Genomic DNA, 16,401 nt, shown 5'->3' with positions numbered 1-16,401 from the left:
TTTGAGAAGGTGACTAAACAGGTCGATGAGGGGAAGTGAATATGGATGGTTTATATGGATTTCCCACGGCAGGCTATTGTACAAAATACGGAGGCATGGGATTGAGTGTGATTTCGCTTTTTAGATCAGAAATTGGCTAGCTGAAAGAAGACAGAGGGTGGTGGTCAATGGGAAATATTCCTCCTGGAGTTCAGCTACTAGTGGGATACTGCAAGGATCAGTTTTGGGGCCACTGCTGTTTGTCATTTATATAAATGACCTGGATGAGGGCATAGAAGAATGGGTTAGTAAATTTACAGATGACAGTAAGGTAGGTAGAGTTGTGGATAGTGATGAAGGATGTTGTAGGCTACAGAGAGACATAGATAAGTTACCAAGCTTGGCTGAGAGGTGGCAAATGGAGTTTAATGTGGAAAAGTGTGGGGTGATTCACTTTGGAAGGAGTAACAGGAATGCAGAGTACTGGGCTAATGGTAAGATTCTTGGTACTGTAGATGAGCAGAGAGATCTCAGTGTCCTGCTACATAGATCCTTGAAAGTTGCCACCCAGGTTGATAGGTTGTTAAGAAGACATACAATCTGTTTGCTTTTATTGGTAGAGGGATTGAGTTTCGGATGATGCAGCTGTGCAAAACTCTGGTGTGGTTAGGATGTTGCCTAGAATGGAGGTAAGGTCTTACGAGGAAAGGCTGAGGGACTTGAGACTGTTTTTGTTGGAGAAGAAGGTTGAGAGCTGACTTAATTGAGACATGTAAGATAATCAGACGGTTAGATAGGTTGGACAGTAAGACCCTTTTTCCTCAGATGGCGATGGCTAGCATGAGTGGACATAGCTTTAAATTGAACGGTGATGGATATAAGACAGATGACAGAGATAGTTTCTTTACTCAGAGAGTAATTGGGGTGTGGAAAGCACTGCCTGCAACAGTAGTAGACTCAGCAACTTTGGGGGCATTTAAATGGTCATTGGATATATGGATGATAATGGAATAGTGTAGGTTAGATGGGCTTCAGATTGGTTCCAAAGGTTGGCACAACGTTGAGGGCCGAAGGGCCTATTCTGCACTGTAATGTTCTATGTTCTAAATTTTCAGAAGCCTTTTAATATGAAATCACAGGACTGAGGTAAAGTGCTGAGTTTGTTCCAAGTATCATGTTGTAGAGAAGCTTCCCCAAGAGACTTCAATGTTGTAGAGTCATAGAGATCTTCTCGTGGGTCTGCTCCAGGTCTGTCTGTCATCTTTCGCGGTTACGTTCGGGACCGGGTATCCTGGAGAAGGAGCACGTGGTGTCTACCAACAGTCTTGAAGTTTTCAGGGAGAGGTGAGTCCCGCGGGACATAAAGTGTTTTATTTCCTCCTCCAATTCTATTTTGATTTAATCCCTACCCTCCCCTTCACTTTTTCGATCTCATAGGTATTGCCTCTAAAGAGATTGGCACTGCTTGTCACTGGCCATTCGGGTGTTTTTTCTTGCTGGAGGTGGAATATGAATAAAGTTTTCAGCACTCGGGAAAACAGAGTCATAGAGATGTACAATATGGAAAGCAGACCCGTTATGCCGACCAGATATCCTAAACGTGATATGTGGGAAGTTAGGTGCTGAAGAGTTTTGAATATAAGGTGATCCAGTATCGTTAAACAGCTAGTGAACGACACTAAAGCATTCTATGGTGTGTGTGTTTGAGATACCTGAGAGGTGTTCAACCTAAAGTCATCTTTAGGATTGTGCACTTGTACCATGCAAACCTATCAAATGTGTAGTTTCTCTTAGTTGTGAAAAGAAATTCACTGAGATGCTGAGTGTTGTAGTTTCATTTATGTTTAAATTGTGAACCCTTTTAAGCTTTCTTGGGTTTCCTGTCTTTTTTTCTGGGACACTTTCTGCTGCTCTTCGCACTTACAGCTTTTTCAACACTTTGGCAGGTTAACCAATCAGAGAACTGTTACCAGACAGAACTTTCTTAACTCAAGAAACTCTTGATGCTGTTCAGTCCTGAATTCCCCCCCACACACACACTTCTTTTGCTGCCAAAAGCAATATTTTTGCTCGCCTTCATGTCCTTAATGGTCAACTGCCAGCTGAGAACCATGCTGAATTTGTTGAGCCCACAAGGGACCAGAGAGGTGGTAGAGTGAAATTAAGAACGACAGATGGTCAGAAGGGTATTCCTAAGAGGAGAGAGCATGTTGGCCCAAAATTATATACCTGGGGGAAAATGGGTCCCAACAGCAGTGATGGCTCAAACAGGACCATTGTCATATGTGGTGCAAACTAAGGATGAACTGGTCTGCAGGAGATATGCAGACAAGCTGGTTGCCACACCTCACCAATGAGAGGAGGTCCCTCAGAATATGGAGCTGGTCCAGATGAGACCAGTGGTGTCAACCAGTCATTGTCTCTGCGCCAGGGTTGACCATAGCCATGGAGGAGACCACAGCAGCGTCACAGGGCAACAGCAACCCATCAGAGAGGGGTGTATCTGTGGAACTACAGGAGCTTCCGGAAGCCCAAGAGACAATATTAGAAAAGGTTCCTGAGGCAAACAGATGGTCTTCTAGGAATTGCCAACCCCCGAGAGACTGATCATGTTCAGGTAAATTACAGAAAGGCCATTTACTTTTTTTGTCTTTTCCATATATATTCCTGACAATGTACATACGTTAGCTACAATGCCTGAATAATAGTTATAATTGTTGTATATATCCAATAGTTAAGGAGAGTACTGAAATAAAGGAGAGGGTGTGTGTTATGTATGTAGCTGGGTGTGTGCTGCCCCTTTTAAGAGAATGGGTCAGATGACTCGTAAGTGAGAGCTGTGGGGATGTCTGAAACCAACTGTGAATCTGAGAGACCTAAAATAAAATATTCCCTGTTCAAGTTTACCCTCCGCCTACTTTGTATTCTATTTATGCTTCCAGCGAGCCACAAACATAATATATTGAAAATAGAACATTACTGTGCAGTACAGGCCCTTCGGCCCTCGATGTTGCATCAATGTGTGAAATTAATCTAAAGTCCATCTAACCTACACTATTCCATTTTCATCCATATGCTTATCCATTTACCATTTAAATGCCCTTATACTGGGCGAGTCTACTACTGTTGCAGGCAGGGTGTTCCACGCCCCTACTACTCTCTGAGTAAAGAAACTATCTCTGTCATCTGTCTTATATCCATCACCGTTCAATTTAAAGCTATGTCCCCTCATGCTTGTGATCGCCGTCTGACAAAAAAGGCTCTCACTGTCCACCTTATCTAACCCTCTGATTATCTTATATGTCTCAATTAAGTCAACTCTCAACCTTCTTCTCTCAAATGAAAACAGCCTCAAGTCCCTCAGCCTTTCCTCATAAGACTTTCCGTCCATACCCAGCGACATCCCACTAACTCTCCCCTGAACCCTTTCCAACATTTCCGCATCCTTCCTGTAATGTGATGACCAGAACCATATGCAATACTCCAAGCTACACCAGAGTTTTGCAAGATGACCACATGACTCCAAAACTCAATCCCTCTACCAATAAACGCTAACACACCATATGCCTTCTTAACAACCCTTTCAACCTAACTGACAACTTTCAGGGATCCATGTATATGAACACCAAGATCTCTCTGCTCATCTACACTGCCAAGAATCTTACCATTAGCCCATTACTCTTTACTCCTGTTACTTCCTCCAAAGTGAATCAGCTCACACTTTTCTGCATTAAACTTCATTTGACACCTCTCAGTCCAGGTCTACAGCTTATCTATGTCCCTCTGTAACCTGCAACGTCCTTCGGCACTACCCACAACTCCATCTATCTTAGTGTCATCCACAAATTTACTAACCCATCCTTCTATGCCCTCATCCAGATCATTTATAAAAATGACAAACAGCAATGGCCCCAAAACAGATCCTTGCAGCATGCCAATAGTAACTGAACACCAGGATGAACATTTCTCATCAACCACCACCCTCTGTCTTCTTTCAGCTAGCCAATTTCTGATCCAAACCACTAAATCACCCTCAATCCCATGCCTTCATATTTTCTGCAATTAGCCTACTGTGGGGAACCTTATCAAGTGCCTTATTGAAATCTATATACACCACATCAACCACTTTATCCTCATCCACCTGTTTGGTCACCTTCTCAAAGAACTCAATAAGGTTTGTGAGGCACGACCTACCTACCATGTTGACTATGCCTAATCAACTCATTCCTCTCTAGATGTTTATAAATCCTATTTCTTACAACCTTTTTCAACACTTTACCCACATCCGAAGTAAGGCTCACTGGTCTATAATTACCAGGGTTGTCTCTACTCCCCTTCTTGAACAAGGGGAAAACATTTGCTGTCCTCCAGTCTTCTGGCACTTTTCCTGTAGACAATGACGACATAAAGATCAAAGCCAAAGGCCATGCAATCTCCTCCCTTGCTTCCCAGAGACTCCTAGGATAAATCCCATCTGGCCCAGGTGACTTATCTTAGATTTTTTAGATTTGGTCTTAGATTTAGATTTAGATTACAGTGTGGAAACAGGCCCTTCGGCCCAACAAGTCCACACCGAGCCGCCGAAGCGAAACCCACCCATACCCCTACATTTACTCCTTACCTAACACTACGGGCAATTTAGTATGGCCAATTCACCTGACCCTGCAGGTCTTTGGACTGTGGGAGGAAACCGGGGCACCCGGAGGAAACCCACGCAGACATGGGGAGAACGTGCAAACTCCACACAGTCAGTCGCCTGAGGCGGGAATTGAACCCGGGTCTCTGGCGCTGTGAGGCAGCAGTGCTAACCACTGTGCCACCGTGCTCCCACTATTTTCACACTTTCCAGAATTGCTAAAATCTCCTCCTTGTGAACCTCAATTCCGTCTTGTCTAGTAGCCTGTATCTCAGTATTCTCCTCGACAACATTGTCTTTTTCTGATGTGAATACTGATGAAAAATATTCATTTAGTGCTTCCCCATCTCGGACACCACACACGACTTCCCAGTACTGCCCTTGCTTTGCCCTGATTTTACTCTAGTTATTCTTTTATTCCGAATGTCTCAATAGAAAGTTTCAGGGTTTTCCTTGATGCTATCTTCCAATGACTTCTCATGTCCTCTCCTGGCTCTTCTTAGCTCTCTCTTTAGGTCTTTCCTGGCTAATTTGTAACTCTCAAGCGCCCTAACTGAGCCCTCACGTCTCATTCTAACACAAGCCGCCTTCTTCCTCTTAACTTCTTTAGTAAACCACGGCTACTTCACTCAATAGATGCTGGAGTAGGCCATTCTGCCCTTCGAGCCTGCACCACCATTCAATATGATCATGGCTAATCATCCTTAATCAGTATCCTGTTCCTGCTTTATCTCCACAACCCTTGATTCCACTATCCTTGAGAGCTCTATCCAACTCTTTCTTAAATGAATCCAGAGACTTGGCCTCCACTGCCCTCTGGCATTCCACACAGCCACCACTCTCTGAGTGAAGAAGTTTCTCCTCATCTCTGTCCTAAATGGTCTACCCCATATTTTTAAGCTGTGTCCTCTGGTTCGGCACTCACCCATCGGCGGAAACATGTTTCCTGCCTCCAGAGTGTCCAATCCTTTAATAATCTTATATGTCTCAATCAGATCCCCTCTCAGTTTTCTAAACTCAAGGGTATACAAGCCCAGTCGCTCCAGTCTTTCAGCGTAAGGTAGTCCCGCCATTCCAGGAATTGACCTCGTGAACCTACGCTGCACTCAATAGCCAGAATGTCTTTCCTTAAATTTGGTGACTAGAGCTGCACACAATACTCCAGGTGTGGTCTCACCAGGGCCCTGTATAGCTGCAGAAGAACCTCTTTACTTCTATACTCAATCCCTCTTGTTATAAAGGCCAGCATGCTATTAGCCTTCTTCACTACCTGCTGTACCTGCATGCTTACCTTCATTGACTGGTGTACAAGAACACCCAGGTCTCTTTGTACTGCCCCTTTACCTAAATTGATTCCATTTAGGTAGTAATCTGCTTTCCTGTTCTTGCCACCAAAGTGGATAACCATACAATTATCCACATTAAACTGCATCTGACCACTCACCTAACCTGTCCAGGTCACCCTGTAATCTCCTAACATCCTCCTTACCCTGCCACCCAGCTTAGTATCATCGGCAAGTTTGCTAACGTTATTGCTAATACCATCTTCTATATCATTAACATATATTGTAAAAAACTGCGGTCCCAGCACTGATCCCTGCAGTACCCCACTGGTCACTGCCTGCCATTCCGAAATGGAGCCGTTTATCACCATTTCCTCCCTGTCTGACAGGTACATACTTATCAAGGACACACTGTAACTGGTCCTTGAATAAGCTCCACATTTCAATTGTGCCCATCCCCTGCAGTTTCCTTCCCCATCTCATGCATCCTAAATCTTGCCTAATCCCATCATAATTGCCTTTGCCCCATCTATAACTCTCGCCCTGCAGTATACACCTATGCCTTTCCATCACTAAAGTAAACATGACCAAACTGTGGTCACTATCACCAAAGTGCTCACCTACCTCCACATCTAATACCTGGCCTGGTTCTTTACCCAGTACCAAATCCAATGTGGCTTCGCCCCTTGTTGGCCTGTTTAAATACTGTGTCAGGCAACCCTCCTGCACACATTGGATTAAAAACTGACCCATCTAAAGTACTTGAATTATGGTTTTTCCAGTCAATATTTGGAAAGTTAAAGTCCCCCATAACAATTAGTGGGCGGCACGGTGGCACAGTGGTTAGCACTGCTGCCTCACAGCGCCAGAGACCCAGGTTCAATTCCCGCCTCAGGCGACTGATTGTGTGGAGTTTGCACATTCTCCCCGTGTCTGTGTGGGTTTCCTCCCACAGTCCAAAGATGTGCAGATCAGGTGAATTGGCCATACTAAATTGCCCGTAGTGTTAGGTAAGGGGTAAATGTAGGGGTATGGGTGGGTTGCGCTTCGGCGGGTCGGTGTGGACTTGTTGGGCCGAAGGGCCTGTTTCCACTCTGTAAGTAATCTAATCTAAACTACCCTGTTAATCTCGCGACTTTCCAGAATAATATTTGCTCTCCTTTCCTCTACATCTCTGGAATTATTCGGATGCCTTTAGAAAACTTCCAACAAGGTAACCTGTCCTTTCCTGTTTCTAATCTTAGCCCATTACCTCAGTAGACAAGTCCTCAAACATCCTTAGTGCCACCATAATATTGTCCTTGACTAACAATGCCACACCTCCCACTCTTTTACTATCTTCTCTGTTCTTACTAAAACATCCAGCTTCTGAAACCATTTCTGTCCCTGCTCTGCCCATATCTCCGAAATGGTCACAATATCGAAGTCCCAGGTACCAACCCATGCTGCAAGTTCACCCACCTTATTCCGGATGCTCCTGTCTTTAAAGTAGACACACTTCAAACCATCTTCCTGCTTGCTGGTGCACTCTTGTGACCTTGAAACCTTATTTCTGACCTCACTACTCCCAACCTCCTGGACACTGGAATTACAATTTTGGTTCCCATCTGCCTGCTGAATTAGTTTAAACACTCCTGAAGAGTATTACCTAATTTCCCCCCCAGGATATTGGAACCCCTTTGGTTCAGGTGTAGACCATCCTGTTTGTAAAGGTCCCACTTACCCCAGACTGAGCCCCAATTATCCAGATATCCGAAAACCTCCATCTTGCACCATCTTTGTCGCCATGTGTTCAACTCCTCTCTCTCCCTATTCCTCACCTCACCAGCATGTGGCACAAGTAACAAACCAGAGATAACAACTCTGTTTGTTCTAGCTCTCAGCTTCCACCTTCGCTCCCTGAATTTCTGCCCTTAAATCCCCATCCCTTTCCTACCTATGTCATTAGTGCCTATGTGGACCACGATTTGGAGCTACTCCCCCTCCCCCTCCCTTGAAGGATCCCGAAAACACGATCCAAGACATCACGAACCCTGGCACCTGGGACGCAACACACCAACCGTGAGTCTGTCTCATTCCCACAGAATCTCCTATCTGTCTCATTAGTCATTGGGGACTCCATAGTTAATGCTCTGCTCTTCTTCCCGCTTCCCTTCTGAGCAACAGGGATAGACTCTGTGCCAGTGACCTGTACCACATGGCTTATCCCCAACAGTATCCAAAATGGGATACTTGTTATTGCGCGGAATGGCCACACTGCCAACCTTGACACAATCTAGGGGAAAGCAGCCAGACTAACTAATACCCCATCAACTACCTTAAACATTTTTACCCTTCACCAACGATGAACAGTGATAGTAGGACCATCTACCTGCACTGCCTGCCAGTTCTCTTTTCGTCCCCGACTGTAACTCATCCGTCTTTGTGTTGTACCTGAAGTGTGACTGTCTCCCTGTACTTCCTCTCAGAATCCCTCTCCGCCTCCCGAGTGATCTGAAGTTCATCCAGCTCCAATTCCTTAATGCGGTTTTCGAGGAACTGGCGTTGGGTGCACTTCTCACAGATGAAGTCAACAGGGGCACCTTGTGGTGACCTTATCTCCCACATCCTGCAGGAGGACATTCCACTGCCCTCACCTGCATTCCCAATATTCTAAATTCCCAAAGAGACTATTGAAAAATAAAGAACAAAAAAAAACTAGTTACCTTACCAATCTGGTGTATAGTATGGAGGAGGATGGGTGGAAGACACTACCTAAGAAGTGTTTCGGGTAATGCAACCACCCAAATATATGACTTCACTGACACAGCAGGCCCAGGTCCGCTCCTGCTCAGTGTGCACTCTGCCTATTCACGAGGTAAGTTTTTAAATTAGTGATTCACCTTCCCTGCAGCCCCCTGGATGTTGCTCCCGCTCCTCCTGCTGCTGGCTCTCTCCACTTGCCTTAGTAAGTGTGGTTCCAAAGCAGTTAGGAAACTTGACACAATCTAGGAGAAAGCAGCCAGACTAGTTAATACCTCATCCACTACCTTAAACATTTTCACCCTTCACCAACGACAAACAGTGATAGTAGGACCATATACAAGATACACTGCAACAACCTGCCAACGCTTCTCTGTCACACTCTCCAAACTATCATCTGTGCCACCTAGAATGATGAAAACAGCAAACATGGGAACACTACAACCTGCAAGCTCTCCTCCATATCACCTGACAGTTTGACAAAGAACTACATCACCCAACCTTCACTTTTCCTAGTTTAAAATCCTGGAACCTGCTTTCTCATAGCACTATCAGTGGACCAACACTGGGTGGACTGCAGCAGTTCAAGAAGGCAGCTCACCACCTTCTCAAGGAAATTTAGGAATGAGCAACAAATACCATACAAAAAGGCTACATATTTACATTTTTCTATAGTTTGGATCATGGACTGAAATAGAAAAAGGTCTGTTTGAAAATCCAAGAATTGTTGAAGTTTTACGACACGTTTAGAATACAAGTTACCTGACACTCTTTGTACTTGCTGTTTATACTGTTCAAACAGTGTACAAGTCTCGTTGCAGACAAGCTGGAACCACTGTGCTGTGTATGAATGGCGATTTGTCTGGCAACAAGTAGCTGATTGGTCTGTGGAATATTGACCAGTTATTGATGACAGAGGCCTCCTGACTGCCAATAATTATGCAATTGGCTGCCAAATAGCTGAACAGTTTGTTCAGGTCAAAAATTATCGGACATCTGAAAGATGATTTGCTTTCACTCTGGAGTAAAAAGCATCTCGAGACTGAAGATAGCCAGTTTATCTTCCCTGGTCCATTGCTCTGAGCTGTGAGTTTTAAAAAATAAATCAGAGACCTTTAAAAATGTGTCTCCTGCAAACAAGGTTAAAAGTCACACTGCACCAGGTTATGGTCCAACAGGATTATTTGGAAGCACTAGCTTTGACAACCACCTGATGAAGGAGCAGTGTTGCGAAAGCTAGTGCTTCCAAATAAACCCTGTTGGACTATAACCTGGTGGTGTGATTTTTAACTTGGTACACCCTAGTTCAACACCGGCATCTCCAAATCCTGCAAACAAGAAAACATGCCTGAAGAAGTGGACGAGGTTCATGAAATCTTGAGGGGCATGGATAGTTTAAATAGACAAGGTCTTTTCCCTGGAGTGGGTGAATCCAGAACTAAAGGGTATAGGTTTAGGGCGAGAGGGGAAAGATTTAAAAGGGATTTAAGGGGCAACGTTTTCATGCAGAGGGTGGTACGTATATGGAATGAGCTGTCAGACAAGTGTTGGAGGCTGGTACAATTACAACATTTAAAAGACATCTGGATGAGTATATGAATAGGAATGGTTTAGAGGGATATGAGGAGAAAGTGAGGACTGCAGATGCTGGAGATCAGAGCTGAAAATGTGTTGCTGGAAAAGCGCAGCGGGTCAGGCAGCATCCAAGGAACAGGAGAATCGACGTTTCGGGCATAAGCCCTTCCTGAAGAAGGGCTTATGCCCGAAACGTCGATTCTCCTGTTTAGAGGTATGTGAGCCAAGTGCTGGCAAATGGGACTAGATTGGGTTAGGGTATCCGGTCGACATGGATGAGTTGGATTGAAGGGTCTGCTTCTGTGCTATACATCTCCCTGACTCTAAGTGGAAAGAAACCAATAAACTTCCTTTCCAACTTTTCCCTATGCCCATAATATCCTTCTTTATGTCTGTATATGTGGATTGGGGGAAGGTTTATAAAAAGGATATAATTTTAAATATAGAGTTATATGCTGATGATTCTGAGTTGTTTATCTATTGTTAGTATCTATTTGTTTTAAGTGTCTATTTGTTTATAATAAATAGATTGTTCAGTACAGAAACCCGGTCTGTCAATCTGGGTCTAAAGACAGGTAAATTGGGGAATTCTACTTACTTGTTCAAATCTGTAACTTGTGTGACTATTCCTGGAACAGCAGGGCTTGATTTTCAGCCTGCTGCTGCGGTGAAGTGTAACTCATACAGAAATTGATGGAGAAACTCAGCAGGTCTGGCAGGATCTGTGGAAAGAAAGCCGTGTTCACAATTTGAGTCCAGCAACCCTTCTTCAGAACAGATCACTGGAGTCAAAACATTAACTGGTGTGCTTTCTGTCCGAAGATGCTGCCAGACCTGCTGAGTTTCTCCAGCAATTTATGTTGATTTAGAATTCGAGCATCTGCAGTTTTTTGTTTTACTGAGGTGTAGCACATAACTGACTAAAATAATATTAGTATGTTCAAGAGGGATAGTCATGGATTTTTGTGTACTGAGGGAATTACGTGATATGGGAATAGTGTGGGAAGGTGAGATTTAGATGAAAGATCAACCATGGACTTGAATGGCAGAGCAAGCATGGAGGATGAAACCATCTAGACCAGCTCATTTCTCTGTTCCCAATTTTGTTCACATTTTCCAGAGATAAGTGCAATAAGTCACTCAATAAGAGTGAGTGCTAAAGAACACATGACTCAGTATGGGCTGGATTTAATGCTGTGCATCAAGGTGAGAAACATAATAGTAAAGCCCACTTAATGTTTGAAGAGCCCCATGTCAGTCTCTAAACAATGGCAGAATCTCCCCCATTTAAGTGAGGGGGTTGAAAGTGCAGCATTCCTGGCCATCAGTGGCAAAATGTCACTTTTCCTAATTAATAAGCCAATTAATATCCATTACCCCTAAGCCTACTGCAGTTTAATAGTGGCTCAGAGATTACATGGACGTTGCATTAGTTTCCCAGACCATGGGAAGGCCACCCAGCCAACCTAATTAAATATTGGGCCACATAGAAAAGGGGGCACCATAGAAACAAAGCAGGAGCCTGCTCTGCCATTCAAGATGATCATGGTTGATTATCCAACTCAGTACCCTATTTTCTGCTTTCTCCATATATCTCTTGATCCCTTTGGTCCTAAGAACTATAGCTATCTCTTTCTTGAGAACCCATTTTGTGCCACATTGAGGATACCAGTCACTGAAAGCCAAACCCTGCCTTGTCTGTAACACTCCTCCATCCTGGCAAACCCCATTCTACCTTCTCTCACTTTTTGTCCAGGTGGATGCAGTTCCAGCAGCAGCCACCACTCGTGCTGATGCTAGTGGCATCAGGAGTTGTGCAGCTCTCTCTGGGACTTCTGCCATCAGGATCGTCAAATGCAGGCAAGGCTTATCTATTGCCATGTAAGTGCCTGAAGGATACTTGATTCTATTGGGCTTCCCATACTGAACTGGCAGGGATCCCCACTAATTCTGCTACCAGTGGGCGAGAGCCTCTTTCCACCCTGGCCAGACTGAGTGATTGAATATGGGAGTGACTAAGAGACAATGAGACTGTGGAGAATGGGCGAACAACAATAAAGGAGTAAATTACTGTGATTCTAAAAGTGATGAGATACTGAGAGAAGGCAGGAGTGAGTAAATGATTCTGTGAAAGTGACTGAGAATATGAGTAGCGATTGAAGACATGAGTGAATGAAATTGCAATTATGTGAGATTGAGAGTAAGTTAACATGAGAATAATAGTGTGATGGTAGGAGAATAAGTTACTGAATGACAATGAGACGCACTAAGTGAAAGTCTGAGTCAGTGAATAAAATAAGTCAGAGTGGGAATCAATGATAAAGTGTAAACGTGTGCCTGACATGCCTCAGTGAGTGACACTATGTGAGATTCCACTGAACTAACAGAACTTGGCAGCTGATTTGAACTTCTGCATTCACTCTTGTACCCACCTGATTCCTATTTCTACCCACTACACACATCCTCCAAGCCCAATCTACTCATTCCAGTCCACCTGTCTAATCCACTGCCCATTTGACTAATCTATTCAATCTCTCCTCACTCATCCCGCTCACCCTTTGACAGCTGTCTCAATCCCCTGTCACCACCAATATCATACTCTGACACCCTTCCACCCCGTGCCGAGTGGGCTCACCCTCAGGCACTCCTTTCACCCCTTTTATCCATCACTCACCCCTTTAACCCCTCATCTATTCCACCCAACCTCTTACCCACTGCACTCATCCATCACCCATTATTCTCATAACTGTATTGCTCACCCTACTACCTCCCCATTCATGCTCATACCCTCTTTTCCACTACACTTATCCTCTCATCCATCCCACTATTAAGCTCAATTACTGAGTAAAATGAAAAGGTTCCTAACTGATCCTTGCTTAAAAGAAATGTGCATTTGCCAGTTACTGTTATACTGTAACCACAACACATTCACGAGGAAGAAGAAAAGTTGTTAAAAACAGGAAAAAAAATGATAAATGAACACTGAGTATGTGTCTGAGTATTTGTGTCCCTGTATAAGGAGCCTGCAGAAACAAATATAGTGGCCACAAGCTACAGCCTGTCTAAGACTATTTTTAGTGTTTGATCTTGCTGGTTTCACTTCTGCATTGAGACCAGAACAGCCGGGAAGGCTGAGAGAGAATGACACGGGGACAGAGCCAAGGCCAATTCTGGAAAGTTCAACAAAGGTATCATTCTACGAGTCGATGATTGATTTTTATTTCAATGTGGAAAACTGTGAAGAAGTTTTGTGATTATACAAAACATTGAACCTTGTGAGGAATCTGGAAGTCCCTGTGCCACGCAGAGGTGTTGTTTGGTGGAGCAGCCTATCCAAATGACTTCTGCCTTTTACCTCAAAGAAACTGATTGAAATGTTTTGCTTATGTGTATAAGTTGTAAAAGGAACCTGTTTCTCTGTTCTATGAAATCAAATAGTTTCCTTCCTGTGTCTGCACCCTGTGTATTTTTCTCTTATTAATAGATCTCTTTTTTACTGCAGTTTTGAAACAGTGTGATTGTTACCGTGCCTCATGTCATCAATTCAGTGCAGTAATCACCACCAGTCCAGAGTCAACCAAAATGTTGGGCAAAGCAGCATTGTATCCTATCATCAACCGTAACAAGCACATTAAATGTGACAAGAGCGAAGTCTTTCAGCAGTTGAAGGACGAGTGCCTGAGAAAAGGTGTCTTGTTTGAAGATGACGAATTCCCTGCTAACGAGTCCTCACTTTTTTACTCTGTGGCTGTCCCTTTCAAGTTGGAATGGAAAAGACCCCCAGTGAGTGACATACTGTTTATTATATAGTAGCTCAGGCTGTGGGTTACATTTAGACTGGCTGATTGTTGTGTGATGGAGAGTTGGGATTCATGCTCCTTGTGTATGTTTATGACTGAGATTGATAGGTTGTTGATCAAGTCGGGAATCGAGTGATATGGGGAATGTGTGGGAAAGTGGATGTGAGGAATATTGGATCAGCCAGTGGAACAGTCTCCTGTTCCTATTTCTTATGATCTTTCCTTGTACTGGTTTGCAATATTTCCCTGGTCTATTACTCCTGTTCTCTTTTTTCATTCTTTTTAATATATTTGGATGAATTTCAATATGATTGCTGTGAAATTTTGCGCTGGCTTGTTACAAACATACAAATTAGGAGTAGGGGTTGGCCATTTGAGCCTGCTTTGCCATTCAATAAGGTCATGTCTGATCGGGTTTCATGGATAGGGTAAATAGGCAAAATCTTTTCCCTGGGGTTGGGGAGTCTAGAACTGGAAGGCATAGGTCTAGGGTGAGAGGGGAAAGATATAAAAGAGACCTACAGGGCAACCTTTTCACATGGAAGGTGGTCCGTGTATGGAATGAGCTGCCAGAGGAAGTGATGGACGCTGGTACAATTGCAACATTTAAGAGGCATTTGGATGGGTATATGAATAGGAAGTGTTTGGAGGGATATGGGCCGGGTGCTGGCACGTGGGACTAGACTGGGTTGGGATATCTGGTCGGCATGGATGGGTTGGACCGAAGGGTCTGTTTCCATGCCGTACATCTCTATGACTATGATTGTGGCCTCAGCTCAACATTTCCACAACACCTGATTACTACTAACTCCCTTGTTAATGAAGGATGTCTCTAGCTTTACCTGAAAAATATTCAATGGACCCTACTTTGACTGTTCTCTGGGAAAGAGATTTCTGAGGATGTACTTTCCTTTCAGAGAAAAAAAATCTTCATCTCATCTTAAATTGGAAATCTAGTGTCCCCTAGTTATAGCCTCTCCCACAGGGGAAATATTCTTCCAGCATCTAATCTGTCAAGCTCTGTCAGGATCTTAAATGTCTCAAAGTGATCACCATGCAACCTTGTAAGCTCAGCAGTCGGCTACATTGTGGTTCCACATTTTAACACCCATCTGTTTTTATGGTCAGACTGTGTGGCTCGATATAGAGTCTCTGCTAGTAACTGATTCATAATTGATATGCTACAGGACTGATTCTCTCTGGCAACAGGCCACATTGACTGGTTTGTTGTTAGGAGGGAACAATGCTGTCAAGGGATTACAGTCAGGAAGAGAGCACCATCTTCAGGTAGTGACTGAGAGCAGGGAAAGCTAGGGGAGTTCATTGAGTAGTTTGGTTAGAGTACTCATTCACTTCCTGTCCCCCAAGAATGCCAATAAGACTGCTTACTTTGGGCAGCTGGAAACTTCTGCCTTGGCTCAGTGGCTGAAAATCCCACTACACAGGCCTTTGCCAGTAAAATTTAAGTACTGTACATCAAATAGGTTCCTGCTTGCCTTTTGTGGGAGCCCACTCTATACGTGAACTCTGTGCTTTAATCACAAAAAGGACCCTATTTAAAAATAGGGTTAGGGTGTGAAATTTTAATCCCTCCATTAAGGTGGCACGGTGGCTCAGTGGCTAGCATTGCTGCTTCATGGTGCCAGGAACCTTGGTTGATTCTATCCTTGGATGACTGACTGTGTGGAATTTGCACATTCTCCCTGTGTCTGTGTGAGTTTCCATTGGGTGCTCCGGTTTCCTCCCGCAGTCCAAAGATATACAGGTTAGGTGGATTGGCCATGCTAAATTGTCCTGAAGTGTTCAGGGATGTACAGGCTAGGTGGGTTAACCTTGGGAAATGCAGGGTTTTTGGGTATGGGGCTGGGTCTTTTTGCATTGATCTTCAGAGGGTCAGTGTGGATTTGATGGGTCAAATGGCCTGCTTTCACACCATAGGGAATCTATGAAATATTCTCCCACTTGTTAGGATTCAGAAAGCAGCAGCTAAAATTGATCCATTTGAGTTGTTGATAAATTGTAGTCAAGATCACAAAAATCACCTTCTTATCAGTTGATGGATTCCCATTGAAATGGGAATAAACACTCCCCAGTAGTTTATTGTCATTGCTGTTCTGCACCTTTGTCATATACACTATATCTGTATATCTTCTACCAGTGACCTATTATTTTACAGATTGGACATTCCTCTTTAATAGCTGTGCAGTGCTTGTACTTATGAGGTTTTCTTGTACCACAGTGCCCATATAGACTCTCAGTATCTGCAGTCTGGCTTAGTCCCTCTATGAATGTCTCACACATGTCTTTAGGGGTTTTATACAAATTATTTCCCATATGAGTTACATTGGTATCATCAACGTTGTTACTCATCATGAAACTTAGATGT

General features: G+C 43.8%; 2 protein-coding genes across 4 annotated transcripts in view; both read left to right on the top strand.

Moving 5' to 3' along the window:
- The window catches only part of LOC122553854 (neutral alpha-glucosidase C-like), a 143,550-nt gene extending 142,230 nt beyond the window's left edge, over positions 1-1,320 (top strand). The window contains exon 26 of the transcript XR_015757991.1: positions 1,228-1,320. The gene's annotated coding sequence lies outside the window, so the exon portion shown is untranslated. The remainder of the gene's footprint in view (positions 1-1,227) is intronic.
- An 11,997-nt stretch (positions 1,321-13,317) lies between these two features.
- The window catches only part of LOC122553855 (calpain-3), a 107,743-nt gene continuing 104,659 nt past the window's right edge, over positions 13,318-16,401 (top strand). For 2 of the 3 annotated variants that reach the window (XM_087990156.1, XM_043698285.2), the window contains exons 1-2: positions 13,318-13,403; positions 13,718-13,998. In XM_087990156.1, the coding sequence (XP_087846282.1) occupies positions 13,798-13,998 (201 nt within the window). In that variant the 5' untranslated portion in view covers positions 13,318-13,403; positions 13,718-13,797. The remainder of the gene's footprint in view (positions 13,404-13,717; positions 13,999-16,401) is intronic. The other variant, XM_087990157.1, reaches the window with a different exon arrangement.

The sequence above is a fragment of the Chiloscyllium plagiosum genome, unplaced genomic scaffold (genome assembly GCF_037043375.1).
Source record: "Chiloscyllium plagiosum isolate Xiang-an unplaced genomic scaffold, Cpla_swu_hap1 HiC_scaffold_8, whole genome shotgun sequence".
In the NCBI taxonomy this organism is placed as follows: Eukaryota; Metazoa; Chordata; class Chondrichthyes; order Orectolobiformes; family Hemiscylliidae; genus Chiloscyllium; species Chiloscyllium plagiosum.
This window is presented reverse-complemented; position numbering and strand designations above follow the sequence as displayed.